Source organism: Hesperophylax consimilis, chromosome 1 (genome assembly GCF_061612785.1).
Source record: "Hesperophylax consimilis isolate HC1 chromosome 1, BYU_Hcon_1.0, whole genome shotgun sequence".
NCBI classification, from domain to species: Eukaryota; Metazoa; Arthropoda; class Insecta; order Trichoptera; family Limnephilidae; genus Hesperophylax; species Hesperophylax consimilis.
This window is the reverse complement of record NC_142836.1, coordinates 21,505,653-21,528,189: the sequence shown is the minus strand read 5'-3', so window position 1 is coordinate 21,528,189 and position 22,537 is coordinate 21,505,653. Positions and strand designations below refer to the sequence as shown.

The 22,537-nt window shown below is 34.7% G+C and overlaps 1 protein-coding gene across 1 annotated transcript in view; it reads right to left on the bottom strand.

The window, feature by feature from the left end:
• LOC149426436 (facilitated trehalose transporter Tret1-like) overlaps positions 1-22,537 on the bottom strand; it is a 72,667-nt gene that overhangs the window by 30,401 nt on the left and 19,729 nt on the right. The window contains exon 2 of the mRNA XM_089636937.1: positions 849-1,084. Coding sequence (XP_089493063.1) covers positions 849-1,084 — 236 coding nt within the window. The remainder of the gene's footprint in view (positions 1-848; positions 1,085-22,537) is intronic.

Sequence of the window (22,537 nt, the reverse complement as noted above, 5' to 3'; positions counted from 1 at the left end):
TATGTTGATTCATCTCGCTGTAATCAGCGTTAATAAGCTACGAAATAATGCATTTGTGAAGCAGCGATGATTGTTTAATATCCACTGCATTGTGCATCGAACTCTAGAGACGCGATGCAGAAAATACAAGCAGCGAATGAGGAAGTCTACAGAAACGCTGAGGCAAGGTTGCAGCAAGCGGCTGAAGAAAAATCTTTAAGGCCAAGAATACATTATTATCATGGATGATTATTAGTTCAATATCTCAGACAAAACGATGAATATTTATGATTGTGGCACGCTTCTGATACGTGTTACAATCAATCAATCAGCATGCCTGATTAATACATAGAATGATATGACCTTGATGTCCCTATTGTCTTACAATAAAGATCTATCTCTTAAAAGGACATTGCACCAAGCAAAACAACAACAAAATGATGATAAATTTCTTGAAATTGTCTTAGATCGTTGAAAATAAATATCATGCTAATAAGAGAAATATCTATCAATTCGGGATTCGAGAGATATTTCTAAATAATAGTGAAAACCCTATAATCCTCCGCGTAGTTTAGAAAAACTAAGCACACAAACAGACAGACACGGATATTGCCTTTATTTTAGTATATTAGAGAAGAGATTAATCTATACATAAAATAATAAATAAAACATTCAAACGATGCCAAAAAATATTTGAAAAAAATCTGAGAACAGGTACATAAATCAAAAAGATTCAATGAATACTTGTACATACGAGTATAGAACTAAAATTAACCTAAATCCCCGCTTTAATTTCATGTTTAGGATATATATTCTTATTTACTATAGTAGGTACTTGATATAGGTATGTATTACATAATAGTACTTACCAACCCAACTGGCTTGAAACTCATCTATCTTGATGATGGAGTCGGGAGCCTCCAGTTGCGGCACCACCACAGCGGAGAAGCCGAACACTAAGCCCGTGTTAATGGTGCCCAGGTTGGCCACGAAGGCGGCCAGCACCTGCCGGAGCGCCTTGCCGCGGGCCTCCTTCGCGCGGGGAGGGGCGCCCGGTCCCGTCACCGTAATCTGCGGGATGTCCATGAGGGATTTCGTGTCATTACTGGAACAAATTAAATATATTTTTTATTTTTTAATCAAGGTTGATGGATTGAAGAAAAATATGAAAAGATCATCGAATTTACAGGCGAAATTCGAGCTTTGAGATCGGAAAATAATGTCCGTTTTTTTCTGGCCATATATCGCACCGGATGGACAAAAGTTTTGGCTTTCCAATAAGGGTCTTTACACAACAAGTTGCATACAACCTATGGATGGTCCATCGCTTGCTGTCCGTTAGGTATCGCCACAATTTTGGTTACCGACAGCCGACATGTCGGTGTCGCGACACCAGAAAAAAATAATAGCGCTGTATGGCGTCTCACTTACTCGGACAGAATGGCAGCTCAACTGGTAGTGTCCCAGTGAAATTGGGCCTTAAAATTAGTGGTCCGAAGACGATTCAATGAAAACAATTGTAGATAAAGCACCATATTTAAGTCTTAGCATCGAAAATTGAAAGCCTATTTCTCAAGCACTATATTTATAATGTAAATGATCATTTTTAAAATAGCGCCGTTTTGCGATAAATTACCCGAGGACGTTCTACGGAATCGAAAGAAATTTTGGTATTACGGTTCTCGGAATTTTAGCCCGAAAATGATTAAAGATATCATTGAAAATTTAAAAAATATTATTTGTATTGTGTAAGTACGACTCATAAAATACTTTTTAAGAACTGCCTTACTTAAAAGATATTTTTTAACGAATTATTATATAATATGTTACTATCGTAAAACACGACTTATTTTAATAGTAGTTGCAATTTAAACAGATATTAATTTTCATATTACGAATTATTTGATTCCAAAATGTTTGATGACAGCATTCAATGTTAAACTACGCCTGGTTTCCAGCCAGGCGTCGTGTGTAATTCCTCTGACTACTAAGTCCTTCATCATTGTACCAGACACATCTTCCTCTTTAATGGTTGTAGTAGGAGTTCCTCAAAACCCAAGTTCTTTTTAATAAACCTTTATTTTTACATATGTGTTCACAGAACTTAATTATATATTATTTCCGGCATGAAGCATCTCAAAAATAAAGGTCACGTAAACATATAGTTTGATTAAAAACATACTACCCAATGCTACCCTGAAATGTGTTGAAGAATGCGTGGTTTATTGTGAATCCGTTCAGTCACAGAAGTTTTCCAATTTTCCCTAGGAAACCTTTTAACCGTTTAATTAAAACAATATATCCTTTACTTGACCTCTACGCAATTCAAAATGTATTTATATGACTTCCATGAGTTCGAGAACATGAATCAAATAATAACAGAGGAATATTAAAAAATATATATTTGTAGTAATATAATATGACATGTATGTTATTTTTGGCCAACTCGTTTAAGCTATTATAATCGCTTTTTCATTGGTGTCTAAGCACAACGATGTGGATGTTTCAATATTCATCAATAAACATAATAATAAAGAGAGCGTGGCATAGTTTTTAACAACAAAGAGGTCACGAACAATATTATATTTAAATACACAGTAATAGAGATAAATGATTTGTTTATTTTTTAACCCCGTATATTATTTTTAGACTCTACCAAGGTTTTTAAATATTCGCTGGTGATTTTTCTTGTTTACTCTTATCTTAAATCATTTTTCTTAACAACAATAGATAACATTGATTGAGTTCATTTTTTGTGTAACTACACCGTGTTTGTCTTCCTCCAACTTTTGTCAATGTTTCGGACAACGTTACATTGTTCATCAATCGGGCAGATGTTGATTGATTGTTGTTAATTGCGTGTACATAAAAGTTGCGCGCGTCAATCCTCTTGGGGCTGGTATTTCATTTCAATAATTAGTGAAATTATTTAGTTTTGGTGAAGCCGTCAAGTACCGGATACCAATAACTATTAAGCTTAGCCTTTGAAATAATCAGACAATGTGCAAAAAAGTAAAGTTTGTTAAAGTAAGGTAATAGTTTGCAGCTCTGTACACTGTGGAACTTTTCTGCGCAGGATCTGAATGATCCTTCTTAAACGATTCGCCTGGCGTAGCGACGCTAAAATTGAGTGAAGTGGGTAAATTATAACAAATCTGTGTTTAACCAAATAGTGTATTAAAATGTTAAATTTTCAAAATAAACCTGAACTTTTGTTTACCAATTTGGGATGTGTAGTAAGTTTTTAACGCAACCAGCAATTTGCGCGCTATTGTAAAAAGGACTAGAAATTCACATAGCACATTTTATTTTCGAGAACCGAATGGTGATATTACAATGCGAGTTTTCCGCATACTGTAAGATTAATTTATTTACAAATCACCGAAAGTGGGACGGTCACATCGCATCCGGCGCTCCGTATGTTCAAGTTGGTTTTTTCCCCTTTCTCTTATGGGGTTGTATACATGGAATACCTACTGAAGCATTTTATGTTACTAAATGGAAAGTTAAAATTTTTCTTTCGAAGTATCCTTCATTTTCATCACTGCAGAATTTTGATTTTATTTGGAGGGTTTTTACTGTATTTTATAATATGGATTTACGGTACTCATAAAGCAGATTAAGGAAGAATTTATGGCTTAACCAATATATTATTATAACCTTATCTATACAGACCACAGTCGACAAATTTAGTCGTTATTAAGTTATTATATGCCACTGCATTAATGACGCGACGCTGCTATTTAATAAGAGCATTCGATTGCCGGTTGAATACCAATACCTAATAATAGTATTTTTTATTGTCTTTTGACGGTGGAAATTTCCTATTTTATACGTTTTAATGATTTTGAGTAGAGAGAAAACGTAAATTAGAAGATCATTCATACTACAGAATCTGCGTAACACACAATCAAACATATTTTTAAAAAATACATAAAAAAGTGAAAACAAACTGCACTATATGCACTTGTTTAGTTTAGTTTATATGCACGAGCATGCTTTTCCGAACAATAATATTATTTACGATTTGTTCATTGGTATACTTTAATTTTGTCCTTCACAGGGCTGGTCACAGATGGATACAGATGGTCACTCCTTCAAGGCTCTCGCAAGGACTCTTGCGAGATTTTTTGGTATAAACGAAGGTACATTTAATATGAAACGTATCTAGATCTCTAAATGTCCTCGCATACGGTGTTAGGAAGCAGTGTGCAAGTACTTACTTTTCACACTAGTAAAAGTTAGTAAAAACATTAAGACAAAATGATCCAGCTGGAGGCAGATGTGTTATGCACAGTATCGAATAATGTCATGTGCAATGTATTTCCAGTAAATTAAATTAATACAAGGAGCCAAGGCGCTGACACAGCTAACACCTAACACAGCGCCCTTGAGGTTAACTGGCGCCTGGCGCCGTTGGGCTCATGGCCGGCCCTGTTCTTTTATTTTACTTGGGCAAACATAGAATATTTCTTACAGCTCTTTCCAACGTCGTCCGATCGGGTGACAATATATTTTCATGTTTAGTTATATTTTTTTACAAACCTAAACCAATTCATTTTCTTCAGGGCGTATGTCATATTTGGGGAAGCTGTGTGGAGCATATATTTTTAAGTAAGTAAATGAGAGGAGGTTCTGTGAAGGAAAAAGGCATGAGGGGTGGGTATCAAGGGGTGTAAGGCGATGGGCCCAAGGAATCCTGTTGGGGAGGTCAAAGAGTCTCTATCAACGGACCTTTCCTGATCCGGTCCACCACGCAGTTGGTTGGCAAATGCATTCGCCGCCATGACATGTACAAACATCACCCCAAGTACCCGGACATCCCTGCTAAGTCACCCATGAAAGGTGAAACAATCTTTATCAGCCATATTACATTACGTATTCGATTACACGTGGTTGAATATTATCGCAAAATGATAAATTCATTCACATATTCTTTTTATTGAACGCAATCGGTAAATTTCACTTCTCCCAACGCTAAAAAAATTGCATGTAAATATTAGACAACCTTGAACGATTACTATAGGTTCATAAATATTATTTATGTTGAGCGAAGTGATGAAAATTGAATATATTTATTGTGTATTCAATGTTAGGAATAGATAAGCCTGTTTGAAAGCAAATTAATGATAAGCAATAGCGAAAGCGTAACATTATAAGTGCGTAATGTTTATTTTGTATTTATAGCAGAGTACAATCCACTATAATAATAATTAGCGATACTACATCGATTACTCAATTATATTGGTTCATCTAAAATCTAAATGCATGCAGGACAGAAACAAAGTTAACAATAAATATTTTGATAGCATTTAATATTGTTTAGTCGAAGAGTGATAGATTTAATTTGTGTATAACTGTTATGGTGTTGAAGGTTAAATAATTTATTCTTGCCCAAATTGTAATAAACAGCATTATAATAAGCCATACTTTCAATGAAAAGTAAAAGATTCACCACAGTAATCAAAAATACTAATTTCGGTTGTTTGTCTCTGTAACTCAGTTCAATGAACTCTAGAACTTGGATTTGCATTGAATTTATTTCAAAATTGCAACTGATTGTTGGAACAATTCAGACAAACAATTAATTAATAATTCGATATTTGAAATGTGTATTTATTTCATTTCACTTTTTTCACAGATGTCGTAATTTTTCAAACTTACTAACGGTGTTCATTCGAAAGATAAATTTCTCAACTTCTCAATAATTGACTTTGTTTATTTTTGAAAGGCAATGATCCTGAGGCAAATATTTTTTATAAATACTTAAAGACTTCATGCACAATTATAATTTTTTTTTTTTTTTTTTTTTTTTTTCTTTATTCATGAAATATTAATGTGTACAGTTTTTACATGCTTTTCGACTACCACACTAGACACACGCCCGTATTATGGTAGTCGAAATTTATATACATAGGTTTATATAATTATATAAATGTAATATTTGATAACTTGTTAATCTAAGTATTTTTTTTCTTACATGCAATGTATGTGTATAATAGGTGACACTTTTACTGGTTCCCAGTTCAGTAGATTGCTCAAGTGTACATCAACCGTATTTTAAACTGTTGATATTAATGAGATAAAATGAACACATTCAGCAAATAAATAGGTTACTTTACTTGTTAAAATAATGAAAATAAAGTAGAAATTATGAAAATGAACTTGTTGAAATAATGAAAATAAAGATTAATTAATTAATTATTAAACTTTTTTCTTTACAGAATTGAATGAAAAACAAAAATGACTAATAAAGAAAATGAGCTTAATTTAATGATGAAAATCGCTTGATTTTTCACGGATCTGCGCTAGTACGTAATACGAGTAGATGACCCATAATTTTATCTTTCATTTTATAATGTTCGTCTATCCCAAAATATATGCATTATTTACCACATAATTTTATGCACCTAACAAAATAATCCAATTGTGGGTTTAACTAATTTATTTATTTAGAATTAACAGCACAAGTGCTATTTACATACATGATAGCATTGACAATAGAGTACAATATAAAAAGAAAATAAAATAAATAATAAGAATACTCCTATAGAAGTAATTAAAACAAAAGCTTATTTTAAATGTTGGGGTGGTCGGAAGGATTTAAAGTCTAAAGATGGGTTGTTTCAGAGAATTTGAATTCATTGAATTCATCAAATTTCGAAGATGCTTTTCAAGTTCTGTGAAGATTCTGTTCAAATTCTGTTATTATATTATTGTTGGCAAGTTGTTTCACAAAATTGAAATAATAACAGAACTTGAATAGAACCTTCAAAAAACTTTGAAATCAATGTTGAAATTTGATGAATTTTTCAAATTCTCTGAAACAACCGATGCTTAGTGTTTCAGAACTTTTTTTAATGCCTTCCAACCTTTCAATATTAACTTTATATTGGGGATTCCATATTAATCAAAATTTTAATATTGAGCGAACGAAAGAGACATATGGTATTTTTATTACATGAGTTGATCTGAATGGTTTCGTTACTCTTATGATGACAAAAGAGACATATGGTATTTTTGGTTCCATGATAACTCAACACAGTGACAATTTAACACACTTTTAAAAAGTGATATAAACTCATTAGAAACGATGAAAAAAACTTTTTTTTAACCTAACCTAACCTAACCTAACCTACTTAACCCGGTTAATAAAGTTTTTGTTTCATCACTTTCCATGACTTTATATAACTTTTTAAAGATGTGACGATTTATTTATCCGGTCACCGGTATTTTTATTACATGAGTTGATCTGAATGGTTTCGTCACTCTTATGATGACGAAATAGACATATGGTATCCTAGAATTTATTTTTACATTAACCCCACTTATGACGCCATTAGGAAATTTTTTTCCCTCAGGGCCTATGTCATCTTTTTGGATGCTGTGTGGAGGATATTTTTGAGTAATGGAAGGAGAGGAAGTTCTGGGAAACTAAAAGGTATGAATCTAGGGATTAGTGCGTCCAGGAGTGATGGGCGTATGACTATATCCCTCCCACTGCAGCGCAAGGCTGTGGGTCAAGAGACCAGTTGGAGAGGTCAAAGGGTCTCCCCAAACCAGTCTCTTCAGATCTGGCACGCCACGCATCTGGTGGGCAGGCGCATCCTGAACGCACCCCTTCTAAATCACCAAACGTAGCGAAGTGTTTATCCAATAAGCGGTTCCTAGTGCGGCGATACCCAAAACCGTTTCCCAAATTGGAAATAATTTGGCCGCCCAACTGTATGTTTCCAATAAGGTTTGAACTGCTGCAATTATCTCTTCATTATTAAGTGCATCCAACTTGTTGAGAGGCCAATTTGTGGTGCGGCCCTTGTTGTGCGGGCCCTTAGGCTGCAGCCCTGATAGCCTGCGCTTAAGTGCGGCCCTGACAGGAGATGAATGGCGAGGGCCCACGGCCAGTGGAATACGTATGTGGAGGAGGTCAAATCCCACCCTGGACGTAGCGCTGTTCATTATTATAAATTTCATATAAATCTGTCACCACATTGCTGAGTTCTACTCGCTCTTATGACAGGCTGGTTTCCCCCTAATCTGCTTGTATCATGTAAAAATACATCTAAAAAAATGAGCGTGTGGAAATAACTGAATTTAATTTGTTATGTTCTGCTATTCATTTCCTGTCACTTGAATAATAATTCTGTTAAATCTGGCAAAACCGAAAAGCATTTTAATTTATTAATGCCATTATGCATACCGCGCGAAAATAAATTAAATACTCGAATGTCTGTTAATACATTCAATAAAACATTTTTATGGAAATCAAGGACCGAATTCATTGTTTTATTCCGATTTCAATTGCTTGATTGCAAAATGTTGACACTGTGATGTGACTAAAAATTATCACCGTTATAATATTTGTTCGGAATAATGTACGAGTATTTGTGTGTGAAATATGTACGAGTAATAACGTACGAGTAATTTGCGTGTGGAATATGTTTATTTATTTATTTTGTAAGAAACAAACAGTTTTTACATAATATACAATGATAGATTTAAATATACAAGTTAACTGAAGTCAAGCCACAGAAGTTTCTTATGCTAAAGTTCATTGGAAATGAAGTTTTAATATCTTAAAACTAATTTGGTGTTAAAGGAAGGGGAGAGGAAGAGGAAAATAGGAAGGGGATAGGAGATTCTCCCGATACATTCCATACTCTCATATTAATAATCGATCGTACGCATTACTTCATATCGATATTTCTTTAGGTTATTACCAAAAATGTCAATGCTGTAAAATTTTGTATTATATTGTGCACACTGCACATATACGAGGAATTGGGGAATTTTTTCGAATGTTTGTTCTACACGAGGGTAGATAAAATAAATCAGATTGTCGGGTTGATCTAGACGGAATATGAAGATTTATTAAATAGGTAAGTTCTGGTGAGTCCAGACCATTATTTAGGATTTTAAACAATAAGCTTTGATAAAAAATTAGACGTTGTGTTTGGAGGGAGTTAAAATTATGAAATTTAATGGATTCGGTATAATTTGAGAAGTGTAAATTAAGTTTATAATTTATGTGTTTAAATATTTTTAAATAATGTAAAAGTTTTAAATATGTTCGAGTATTCGTTGTGAATAATGTAAGAGCATTTGCGTGTAGAGTACGTACGAGTAATAATGTACGAGTATTTTCGTGTGGAATATGGTTATAAAAAACCCAAATATTGTAATTTAATAATAACACAAATTAATTGAAGTCATTCCAAGATCCGATAAAAACTTAGTTTTATAAACAACTGGCTGACGTGGGCCCGGCGGTGCTCGGGGTTATGAATGGTTGGGAGCAAATTTTAAGGTTGTGAATTCTATTGTACCTACCCGAAAACTGGGTCTATTTTTAAAGTGAAAATAATATTATTCTAAACATTTGAAAAAGTTTATTATTTATAAGTTTTGTGTTACTTGATCGTGCCACGCCTTCGGGCGTCCCCCACCACCACCATTCACAACTGTATATACAAAATAGTAACTATTAATAAAACTACATTATACCATCTTTTATTCGACTCCGTTTTTCATTCCAGTGCAGAAATAATGCAGTCTTTCTCGAGCATCCTCGACTTTTACTACTGTCCAATAGTGTACATCACATTGTTACTGTTATTTTTTTGTTTATTTAGTGGATTGAAACACATGGTGATTGAAAAAAGTAAGTAAATAGTAAATAAAAAGATGTAGTTACAGCACAGACATATGAATTATGTCTATGAGTTACAGTAAAAATTGAATTTATGAAAAAGAAATAATGAGTGAATATTGAAATTTATTATGTACGAGTAGTTGATTTTGTAATCACTTTTTAATACCTACCTGAAAACGTTTTAGGTAATCATTTTAAAGTATATTAAGTAATCCCTTATCTACCGTTGATTTTGACCGTTATGTAAGAATATGATTGATTAGATTTGGAGTACTCAAATAATTCACTAACTTGTAAACATAATCTTACTAGATTCGGTTAAATAAAATAATTGGTTCAAGGAAAATCAGGAACGCATGCCACCAAGATTAACGTCGCATTATTGGTATTATTACTGAGTGATTAGTGTCGTTATTATTGTAATTTAACCAATTAAGTTAATTATTTCTTTGATTCTTTAGAAAATCGCGCATATTCCATAAAGTGTATACGCACATAGATACAATTAATAATAATCCACTCGAGAGATGGGTGTTCCGTTTTAGATTTGGCCATTAGATTTAATCAATACCAGTCCACCAAATATTAATATGGTAACGTATACGAACTGTTTACTAGCCGATGACTCCATATAAATTTAACCGTTTATTCCATCTATTTAGGTTCATCAATTTGGCACGTTATGGCAAGACGCTTTTGCATAATATATGCCAAAAATCATTCGAGTGGTTAAAACAATTATGATGCTGTTTTTTATTCTAATTATTATTACTATGGTAGGGAATTTTAAATGTTATCAAATTGGCTAGAAAAGTGGCCGTGCATTGTTTATAGTCAGTAACAGATAATCTCATGAAGTGTGAAGTATAGGTAACTACTGATTTGAAAAAGATCGATGTCGCCAATTTACATTAGACCTCATTAGGTCAATGAAATCGACCGACGTTCGAGAGACCCTCGACTGTAAAAACTGTACATATGGTTTGTAATCTTTAGAGCACGGGCGTCGGTTGGAAATCCTGGCCTTGTTCTACCGGTATTTCAATGGAAGATGCTTCAAGAGATTAGCGTCATTGATTCCTTCGGCACCGATGCACAGTTGGAAAACACGCCAAACGCTGAATATTTGTTCACAGTTGACATTTTTCACATGAGAACAGGTCGTTTCTACGACTCTTTTTTGAGTTAAACAGCTTGGCTGTGGAACGATTTGTAGGTTTCCTCCCTTCTACTACATGAGTCTCTTCAGGACCCAGGTCTACTCCTTCTTTTCTATAAAAAGACCTCCAACAAAGCACCCCAAAAGATGATAAAAGCGCCGAGGGAAATTAATTTTCTCAGTTAATGTAATCAAAAGAAAAAAGGAGAGATAGTTTTGATATTCGACAATGTTTGATCAACACCACAAAGAATAAGGAAAATTGAGCTATTTTTAGGCCCTTCTTAATAGGTAATAATAATTCTTCTATAGGTTTCTTCAGTTATCTTCAGAATATATCTAAAAAAAATAATTATTAATTTAAGAAAAATAATGCTTCCGGGGTAAAATAAAAGTGACGCGTATTTTGCTGATAATCAATACAATGTGGGATTTTCTTCCTAAATAAAATGGTTACTATGTCACAACATATTTATCTCGTTCTCCTTGTTATTGAACCTCGGTAATTCTGATAATATTCAGTCACATGCTTTATTATCAATAGTTTACGCGGTTCATTAAAATACTAATAAAAGTATTATAAATATGGGAAAGTAATTGGGACAATGATATGTGGTAAGATAAAAATAAAAAAAATATATAAAAATTGGTTTAACGTTTCCTAAGTTGGTTGTTATTTTAATGCTAGACCAAATACGGGTAATTTGCTGACCGTATTAGACTGTAATTTTTACTTTATTTTACTGAAGAAAACAATGAGTGTATAATCGAGATCGTGACATACCTATTCCGTGTAAAAAATTTTCCTAAGTGAGTTGGCATACGTCGAGCATGTGCTCGACAAGTTTATAAAATCTCTTATAACCTCACGTACATACAACGAACAAAAATAAAAATCGAACTGTGTCAACAATTTTTTTTTATCAAAATAGTATATTTTTGAATTTGATGTTCTCGAAAAATACTTATTCAAAAATGAGCTCTTAGAATTCTATTATAAAATATCATAATTTAAAAGGAGCATCATATAAATGATATAAAGTGCTCGAGGCGCACAGATATACACACACTCAAAACATAAATAAAAATACCTACAGACATACCTACACACTGCACACGTCACCAGGTGATAAATATACATACCATTAATAAGAAATTACAAAAACATGTCATGGGTACATCTTTAAATATTTAATATCTATAAACAGTGGCGACTCATGAATTTTTCTGTGTAATAGAGTGCTAATATTACAAAAATGTCATTATTGCTTTTGTAGTAGCTGAAAATGATTTTGAATTTTTTTTCAAAAATTTGTTTTTTTTTGTATAAAATATGTGCGAGCACTTATCACGTGGGAACTGGGCTGTGATTTCAATCAATATTCCTATCAATTGTACTGTACGGCAAGGAAAAGCTCATAAAAAAGACCAATGGTTTCAAGAAATGACATGAAAAGAGTTCCAACAACTTCCAACCGTCTGGAGCAAGTTAGACAATGGCATCCCCAATGGGGGGTAGGTTATGAAGCTAAAGGAAGTTGGGAGGGGAAGGAGATGGGGACGAGGAAGTTGGGGCAGTACTTGCCTATTCAGCTCTAGCCACCAATAACCGATGAAGTAATTTCAAGCAAAGTTTCAATTCTGAATGGTGGTCTTATACTATACGATACTGAGAATAACTTCCATTTGAACGTGCCCCAAATTTACCATAGTATTGTTAATTAATACATTTTGAAATAACATAAATTAAGGCGATGCCATACGTAGTAATGCAAAATCATTTGTTTTTGGTTTGAAAATTTGGTCGCCTAGAAATGTTTCAGATGCTTTAATTAAATACTGCGAGTAGAATACATCTTAACCTTTGAAAAAATCGAGTATTTTTTAGATAAGTTTTTTTATAAGCCCAGAAAAAAATAATGTATAAGGCCTATGAAAACTGCTTTTAAGTTCAAAATCTCCTACATACAACCTATTTTCGGTTATGATTTTATTGTATAATGTGGCAAATTAAGTTATTTATAAAATGATCGAAAAAAAAATCAATATTTATGCCTGAACATCCACAAAATAAAATAAAAGGCACTTTTTGGCCATGTTTTTTTTCATGCATAAAGCAACAGGCGGATGGTGTAAAGCGGGAATTTAAACCTTATCGCCATCTACGTAAGGGTTGTTATTGATAGCGGCTCAATTTAAAATATTACACGACGTAGTGCATCGCCTTAATCAAATAAAGTTTACGCGCACGCCGGGATATTAAATTGCGACCTAAAAATTGCTAGTCGAGAACCTAGAACCCCCTAGACCATGGAGGACCTCAAATTAATTTGAAACAAATTGTTTTCCGGAATCATATGGGAACATAGAAGTAGTTGATGACCTCGTAAAAAGGTCGCTCGGCTAGCGTTCACAGTGATTGAGTTCAAGACTTACAGCGGGAATTTTTCAGAACAAGTTGAATTTTTTTAATTAAGGTTTTATAATTTATTTTTTATAAGTGGGACTATAGTATCTCCAATTGGGTACGTATATTGATCGGCTGAAGGAAGGTACTATACGGGTAGTTCTAGGAGTTTTATCTCATAACGTGAGCTTTATAATTTCCTGATTAAGTGTTTTATTCAAAATATTTAATATTCTTGAATTAACAATAATAATTTAATACGTGACATACTTCTGAAAACAATCGAACGGAATTGATTTACGACGGTTTAGGTCGCATTTGTTGTCGTAACCCGCATGTCACAACACACGACCATTCCGTTAGTATCAGTTTTAAGTCTCGTGACTCTGTCAATTGATTCTTTGATAAACACTTCAATTAAATTAATTATACCAAGTTACGTCTTTCTTGCATTTCCACTGAAAGTGCGATTACATCTTGCCCTCGCACGCACGAGATATGTTCTAGAAAATTGAAAGACGAAAAGGTTCATTCTTTTAATTATTAGATTGTTCGATGACTTCTACCTAAGTGTTGTATTAAAAACCGGATGAACATATAAATCATGGGTTACTCAAAAAGTGTACACATGTTACGATTATACGCACATACAACCTACTTTATATATGATACTCGACTTACAACCAAAAACGTGTCGAAACGAAGCTTAATCGTAATTCAAAGAACCACTATCATAAAAAAGGCATATCTTCGTGTTTGATATAATCTCAGTATTATAAGGAATTTCAGTATTCAATTTCAATATAAAATATTTCAATATAAAATAGTATGACTCTAAAAACATAATATATTCGACGAATGTATGTTTACAGTTCACGGTTATACAGTTAATAAATCCGCGACAAACGATTATGAATTATTTCTTCATATGAAGCGGTTACTTTGTGATGTGACATTATAATTTAAAATTAAACAGTAACTTTGTAAACATCACTTATGGGTAAATACTTAATGCCGACCGGGTTTCGCTACAACCGTAGCCTCATCAGGGCAGTATAATACTAAAAATCTAAAAATTAAATTAACATGTGTAGATATCACGGTAGGTGGACAGTCTGAGCTACAGTGGAAGAGGTAGGGATAGTTGGGAGATTGGGAGGCGAGTGTTCTTTGTCAATAGGGAACAATCTGAGTATAGGGCTTTTATTTAGGTTTATTTGGTTGTTGATGACTTTGCTATTGACGTTTCTGTATCTGGACAGGTACTGAGCGCCAACTTGATTCCTTCCTAAAACTAATAAACTCTTTTCATACAAAAATTAAATTCACAATAGAAATAGGAACTAATTCTAGCTTAAACTTTTTAGATCTCACCCTATCAATCATTAACAATAAAATAGAATTTAAAATCTATCGTAAACCCACTTACACTGATACAACTATTAATAATTCATCTAACCATCCCATCTCCCACAAACATTCTGCTTTCCATTCCATGATCCATAGATTAGTTACCGTCCCGTTATCAAATTCCAACTTCTTATTAGAATTAGCGACGATTAAACAAATCGCGATTAATAATGGCTATAATGCAAATATGGTCAATAACATCCTAAACAAGAAATTAAAAAGATTATCGACAAGCAAATTTCTATTTAACAGCTCCCCTCATAATAATAATATATCAACTAATAATAATCAACCTCAACAATGGCGTAGAATTTTGTACATCGATAATTTCTCTCAAAAAAGCATAAAAAACCTCCCACCAGATATCAAACCAGCGTTTTACACTAACAATAGTATAGGTAAATTTTTGATGAACGTTAAAGACAAAGAACATCGGTTAAATCACTCAGGTATTTACTCACTGCAATGTAGTGACTGTCCCGCGTTTTACATAGGCAAAACAGCGCGTAATATCAAAACGCGAGTCAAAGAACACCTAAGATGCTTAAACAGTAATGGATTCTCCGAATTTGCAAATCACCTCATAGCAACAAACCATACGTTCGACAAAAATACTGGCGTCAGCCTATTACATAAAAACGGAATAGGTCTTAGGTTGGATAACTTAGAAGCGTTAGAGTTAAGGAAAGCCATAAACGTCAATAGCAAAGTCATCAACAACCAAATAAACCTAAATAAAAGCCCTATACTCAGATTGTTCCCTATTGACAAAGAACACTCGCCTCCCAATCTCCCAACTATCCCTACCTCTTCCACTGTAGCTCAGACTGTCCACCTACCGTGATATCTACACATGTTAATTTAATTTTTAGATTTTTAGTATTATACTGCCCTGATGAGGCTACGGTTGTAGCGAAACCCGGTCGGCATTAAGTATTTACCCATAAGTGATGTTTACAAAGTTACTGTTTAATTTTAGATTATGAATTAATCGTATGTTTCTGCACCCGAGAGGTCAATGGTCCAACGGCCAGAAATACCGAAAATTAGTTAAATCTGGACCTTTACGCCAAAATTTTGTACACGTTTTTATCATTTTTACACTTTCCACTCCGTTACTTTTACGTATTATTTATAAATTTCCACCAATACCAGATTACCAGAAGGTGGGTTTTTTTGCCATTTCAGAACTTCTTGGACTGACTACGATCACATGTACTCCTAATTGTCCAGAATACTAATGGAGGATTCAATTACAACGTGGATTCTTCAGTAGACATAGTAAATTTATCATTGCAGAACTTCTGGGACTAACTACGATTCGCTGGATAGCGTGGCATGGTCCAAGCCATGAGTGGGATGAGGGGTTCTGAACAAACAGGTAGTACTTGCTGTAATTAGATAAAATTATCTAATTTTACATAGTTTTACAAACTACTCCTTTGTAAAAGCTACTAAAAATGGCGTTAGAAATGTGGTCACGTAATGGAACGAACGAATTCCTTATCAGATGTGTTGAACTTGATTTTTCAATTGCTGGTCCAAATGTATGTAAAAACTACATATTTCAAAAAATATATTTTGCAGGCTATTTAAGACACCACAATATTAAACTTGCGTACCCAAAATCAACTTCGAAATCAGACTTCGATTAATTGAATCTAGAAATGATACATGATAAAAACACACTTCCCTTTGATCTAAATCAGTCATTCCTAAAGTGATTCATATCGACCCCCTGGGGTCGAATTCGACCTGCAGGAATTTAATGTCAACAAAAAAAAATACACATCGAACACATTGGTACACATTGAAATTTTGATATAAAATTAGGCACATCCCATTAAAATATTATTTTTTTATTTTACATGCTTAACTATTAAACAACTAACTAACTAACTAACTAACCATCACGCCGTTTCCCCGCAGGGGTAGGCAGAGAGGACGGACCGCCAAACAACTCGGTCTTGGCACACACTTCTTGCCTCATTCACATTCATACATCGTCTCATACATACTCTTCTATTATTCTGACTCTTGACATGGCCCGACTCTAGTATCTGATTCACTTGATCGTGCCATGTCTTCCTCGGGCGTCCCCGACTTCTGCTACCATTCGCATTTGCATCATATATCCTCCTTACACTCCTATCTTCGCTCATTCGCTCTACATGCCCAAACCATCTAAGCGTCCCTTTCTTAATCTTACTCATTACGCTTACATCAGCCTTGCACTCTTTGCGGATCTCCACATTCCTCACACGATCAAACATGGTTTTACCACACATACGCCTCAGAGATCTCATTTCAACAGCATTCAATCTACTTTCATCCTTTCTTTGCCAGTTCCATGCCTCACTTCCATACATCAAGGTAGGTACCAGCACTCCGTTGTGGACTGCTAACTTCGCTTCTTTGGACAGTTTTTTGTTAGCGCCAACGGCGTTCAGTCCTCCATTAACGGAATTACCTGCATTTACCCTTCTTTCAATATCTCTGTCAGCCTTCCCATCTCTCGTAAACATACTTCCTAAATACACAAACTCATCCACCTGCTCCAAGTATTCCTCATTCACAATTATATTGCACACTGTTTTCGTACTCTCTCTTTCAAACACCATTACTTTAGACTTACTTACATTCATCATTAACTCATTCTTCATGCATACTTCGTTCATCCTAGACACGAGAGACTGTAGATCTTCTATACTATTAGCAATCAGCACCGCATCATCAGCATACAACAGGCAACATACTTTCAAATTAATCAAATTCGCGCCCAATCCCACCTCTTTCAATTCTTGCATACAATTATCCATGTATAGATTGAATAACCACGGTGACATTACGCAGCCTTGTTTAACACCTTTTGTGATATCAAACCACCCCGTAAAACCACCGTTTACCCTAACACATGCAACGCTTCCCTCATACAGAGACGCGATTGCCTGAGTCAGATATGTATTCACTCCATACTTGGACAACACCTTCCATAGCTTTTTCCTGTCGACTCGGTCGTATGCTTTTTGTAGATCTACAAAGGCACAGAAAAGTTTCTGGTTTTTTGCCAGAAACTTCTCAGTGAGCATACGCAATGAGAAGATCTGGTCCATGCACCCCCTTCCACTCATAAAAGCACCTTGCACATCCCATATTTTATCTTTTGTTTCCTTTCTTACTCTTTCAATCAAAATTCTACCATACAGTTTGCCAACTGAACTTAGCAGGCTAATAGCCCTATGATTCCCACATTCCATACGTGACCCTTTACCTTTGTATAATGGCATTATCACAGCCCTTCTCCAGTCTAAAGGCGTATAACCTTCCTTTAAACATTGGTTAAAAAGATTACACAACCATGTGAGAATTATACGGCTACCTCCTTTAAAATATTCAGCAGCAATATTGTCAAACCCGACAGCCTTACCATTCTTCATACATTTAATCGAACTTTCTATCTCATCCATGCTAATTTCGGTAACATTCACTCCATCGTCATTCATATCTGATTCACCGCTGGAGTCACTGTCACTCACTTCGCTTTCGAAGACTTCCTCGAAATAATTCATCCATCTCTCTTTTATTTTTTCCTCATTCGTCAACATTTTTCCATCTTTTGATTTTATCACTTTCATGCTTCCGTTTTCTGGGCCACTCCGGGACCTTTTGACTTCTTTCCAAAACAACTTAATGTTTTCTTGGAAATGGTTTGTCATTTTCATTCCTTCTTCCTCTTCCAGGCGTTTCTTTCGTTCTTTCACTCCAACTCTTACTTTTTTCTTACATTCCTTATATACTTCTTTCGCTCGATACTTCTCTTCGCTGGAAGCACTGCCAGCCGCAATCAGACATAACCATGCTTTCTTCTTCTCTGAGACCAGTGCTTTAATCTCATCATCCCACCATGCATCACCTTTCTTCCTACCTTGCGTACTTATTCCACAAACCTCCCTAGCAGATTCACAAAGACACACTTTTATGTGGTTCCATGTTTCGTCTATGCTTAGACCATCCATTTCCTTCGCATTCAATCTTATCTCTGCACAATTCATATACTTACTTCTCATATTATCATTTTGTAGTTTTTCTATTTTGACTCTTGTTGGAGTTAGTACCGTTTTCACTTTAGAGCGCCAACCGCGAAAGAGGTTTACTCTTGACACTACAAGAAAGTGGTCAGTTTCGACCTCAGCCCCTCTGAAAACTCTTGTGTCCTCGGTAACAGCTCTCAACCTAGAGTCAATTACTACAAAATCAATAATTGACCTCTCATTTCCTCTTTCCCACGTATATTGGTGGATACCTTTATGATCGAAGAAAGTATTCGACACAAACAGGTTCCACTCTAAACATACTTCAAGTATTCTGTTCCCGTTGTCATTCGTTCTTTTATCCCCAAACATACCTAAGACCGAATCAAATCCGTCACGTCTAATTCCCACCCACCCATTCAAATCGCCTGCCATTATAATCCTTTCGTTCATATTTTTTAGTCTCATTACATCATTCACACCAGTCCAAAAATCATCTTTCACTTCATCGCTTTCAGAATTGACAGGGGCGTAGCAAATAACAAGAAACACCCTTGTCAAACCGATTTTAAATCTGATCCACATTATTCTCGGACTTACACATTCATACTGCAACATACATTCAATCATTCTGGGAGACAGTAGCGCTGCAACACCTTGACAAGCCCTCTCCGTATCTGGTCTCCCAGACCAAATGACGAGCCTATCATTATGCTGCATTGTACCGCTACCCTTTTTCATACTCTCTGTTATACACAGTACGTCCAAACATTTGCTCACCATTGTATCACATAGTTCGTTCATCTTTCTTTCCATTCCTCCTCTAATGTTCCATGTACCAATTCGACATTGATCACGTTCCGTCCTCCTCTTTGCGCCACCGAAGGGTTGGCGATGTGATGGATAGCGAACCTCATCGACATCTTTGTCGGCCATTCCCTTCCAAGTACTACATAAACATCTTACTTATACAACTTAACATATCGTTACACACATAAAAAAAAATACATATTTATACGCTTAATATAACATTTAACTTAATCCTAAACTCAACCAAAGAAAAAACTGTTCCAGAATGACTAAACAAATAAACTACCACTAAAAATAGATATTTTATCACTGTATAATTGTTTTAAAACACTCCATGTAGACAGCAAACCAAAGAGCGCGGGTTCAGTCCGATTTCATCCTTCATTTCCAATGTCATTATTTCACGCGCGGAAGGGCACGAGCGGTGGGGAGCGGAGGTTGCGGCAGGGGTTGCATGAGTCGCCAAATGACTCTCTTCTTGTCCGGGTTAAGGGTAGATTCCGAGAAACGACGATTCTGTGGCCTAGGCAATGTCATATGGCCCACATTCTATAACCGCACTGTATGCGTCGGACAGCGGGGTTTGCAGTATTGGTGCGGGTGGACGAGGGGCAAGGGGCAAGGGCCGAAGGGATGATCACATCTGGTGAATGTTCAAAGCACTGGTCTCGTATTATACACATTGGAATTCACACATCTTCGGATTAACAATATTATTTGTCACCTATTCTTAAAGTCGTTATACGTCCACACTGGTCACAGTACAATTAGTTTTTAGTACACTTAAGCAACTTGAACACAGTAAGGAACATTTATTGACACTTTTAAGGGCGGAATATATGAAATATCCCTTATAATCATCGAAGAAAGACGAGACCGACCAAAACGCGTCAGGCTGCTCCGAGAGCCCGACAATAAAACTAGAGATGAAAAAGAAAAAGTTGTTCCAGAATATTCATTTAGACTAAGAACTATTTAAAACTAAGTCAATAAGTATAACAAATAAATAAAATTCGGATATGTTTATCCGAGACACTATCTAGGTTACAAACCAATTTATCAGAAAATGTATGACCATTCAAAAAGATAGCTGCCAAAAATGTGGGAAAAATTTGTTGCAAGATAATATTGTTCATTTTGAATTTGAAATATGAGATCGACAAATATGGCGTTTAATAAGTAGGTCCCAATGGTCGAGTGGTTTAAGACGCCTGACCCGGTAAGATAATAGATCCTGGGTTAGATTCCAAGTTGTAACCGTTATCACAACATATATTTATTAAATAAAAAAATATCCACTCTAAAGAAAGCTCTATCAATTTGCAGACTCGTTGTCAGATTCAAAAACACATTTCAGTTGACAAATAATTATAAGCAATAATTAGTCATCCGAAATACTAATACAAATTGAAAATATCTCCCGAGTAAAAACAAATGCCGCCAACGGGAATTGAACCCGTGCCTTCTGATGTCCGGTCAGGTGCTCTGTATCCACTGAGCTATGTCGGCTTATTTCCAACCTGATTTGTATTAGTATTTCGGATGACTAATTATTGCTTATAATTATTTTTTATCCTTTATGCAATGCATAAAACCTTGTCTTATAAATGTTAGTTTATCATTAAAAAATAATAACATTTAAGTTGATTAATTTGTAAAAAGTCAATATTTTATCAATATTAAAAAGTCTTCCCAAAACACAAAAAAATCAGAACGAGGTCTACGGGGTAAAAAAGTTTAGGGAACTCTGATCTAAATAATTCATTTAAAATATCAGACAGTTGTATTTTTCTAATCAAATAAAGTAAATTAATAAATTTGCATATTAAAAATGCACAAATTTTCAATATTTTACAGTACGTAACTACGAAAAAACTAATCAAAAAATGGGACATGACAAAAACTCGATGATCAAACTCTGGCGAAAAGGTCCATTTACGCCATTTCATTAAGAGCTTCATTTTTTATCTAGAAATGAACAGAACTCTTTCCGAAGCGGTTTCGTTATGGAAATCACTTCGCAAAAATGAGTCCTATTTATTTATTTATTGGACAATTTATATAGCGCCGCTTTTGTGAGATATCACCTCAGGGGCGCTTATGTCACAATTCATTTAGTGGTACACCAATGTTGAGAATAACTGTTTTCTGGTCTCCTGTAAAAGAGGTAACATGGACATAGGATCATTGACCTCATGGGTACAGATTTATATAATTTATTATTGTTTATACGAAGTGCAAATTTGATCTTAACATAAATACGTGTCAGTAACCATATGATTCTGCCTTTATCAATAGTGCCAGATTTACATATCATTTACACTCCGGTCAAATATAAAACACGTGGTAGATTTGATAAGCATGCAATCCAACTTACAGTGAATTATCAAATATTAGTACTAAAAACCTTTTAAGGAAAACCTGATGTTAGTTCAATATTGCTGTTGGTGTAATAAAGTTACAAAAACGGGTGAGATTTTATTATTGCTGGGCAAAATACTTAGGGTATTTGAGGTACTTATTATAGGAACCTGTTGCGAAAAATAAGTAGCTCTTCGATGATAAGCTAATGTGATTTTATAATTGCTATGTTAGAGCAATATTACTGTAACATACTGTATATACTGGCGCAACATAGGTCTCCGAAGAAAAGCTGGTGTGATTTTGTTACGTAATAATCTCAACGTTCTAATCTATAAAATAAATAAAAAAAAACAAAATTAATAATAAACGTATAAATCACTAAAATAAAACCATTTCTATGTTCAGAATTTTTTCCAGTACCTTAACCTTGATTTCAGAAACCCAATTTTGTTTTTGTTAAGGACTAAAAATAAACAATTTTCTCACAAGACCATGTCCGCAAAAACACCTTTTCGCGACACCGTGCGGCGCTGACGTCATGCCGGGCGACGTTGGTACCAGCTGTCTCACAATCAGAACCAAAAATTAAACTTTGAATCTTCCACAAATTCTATATTGTATTCATGGTTTGTGAAAATACTACATTCGAAAACCTCTTGGCAACAATTGCAAAATACGGAACTAATATTGATAATATGATGTATTGTCTTACGTCATTGATATGA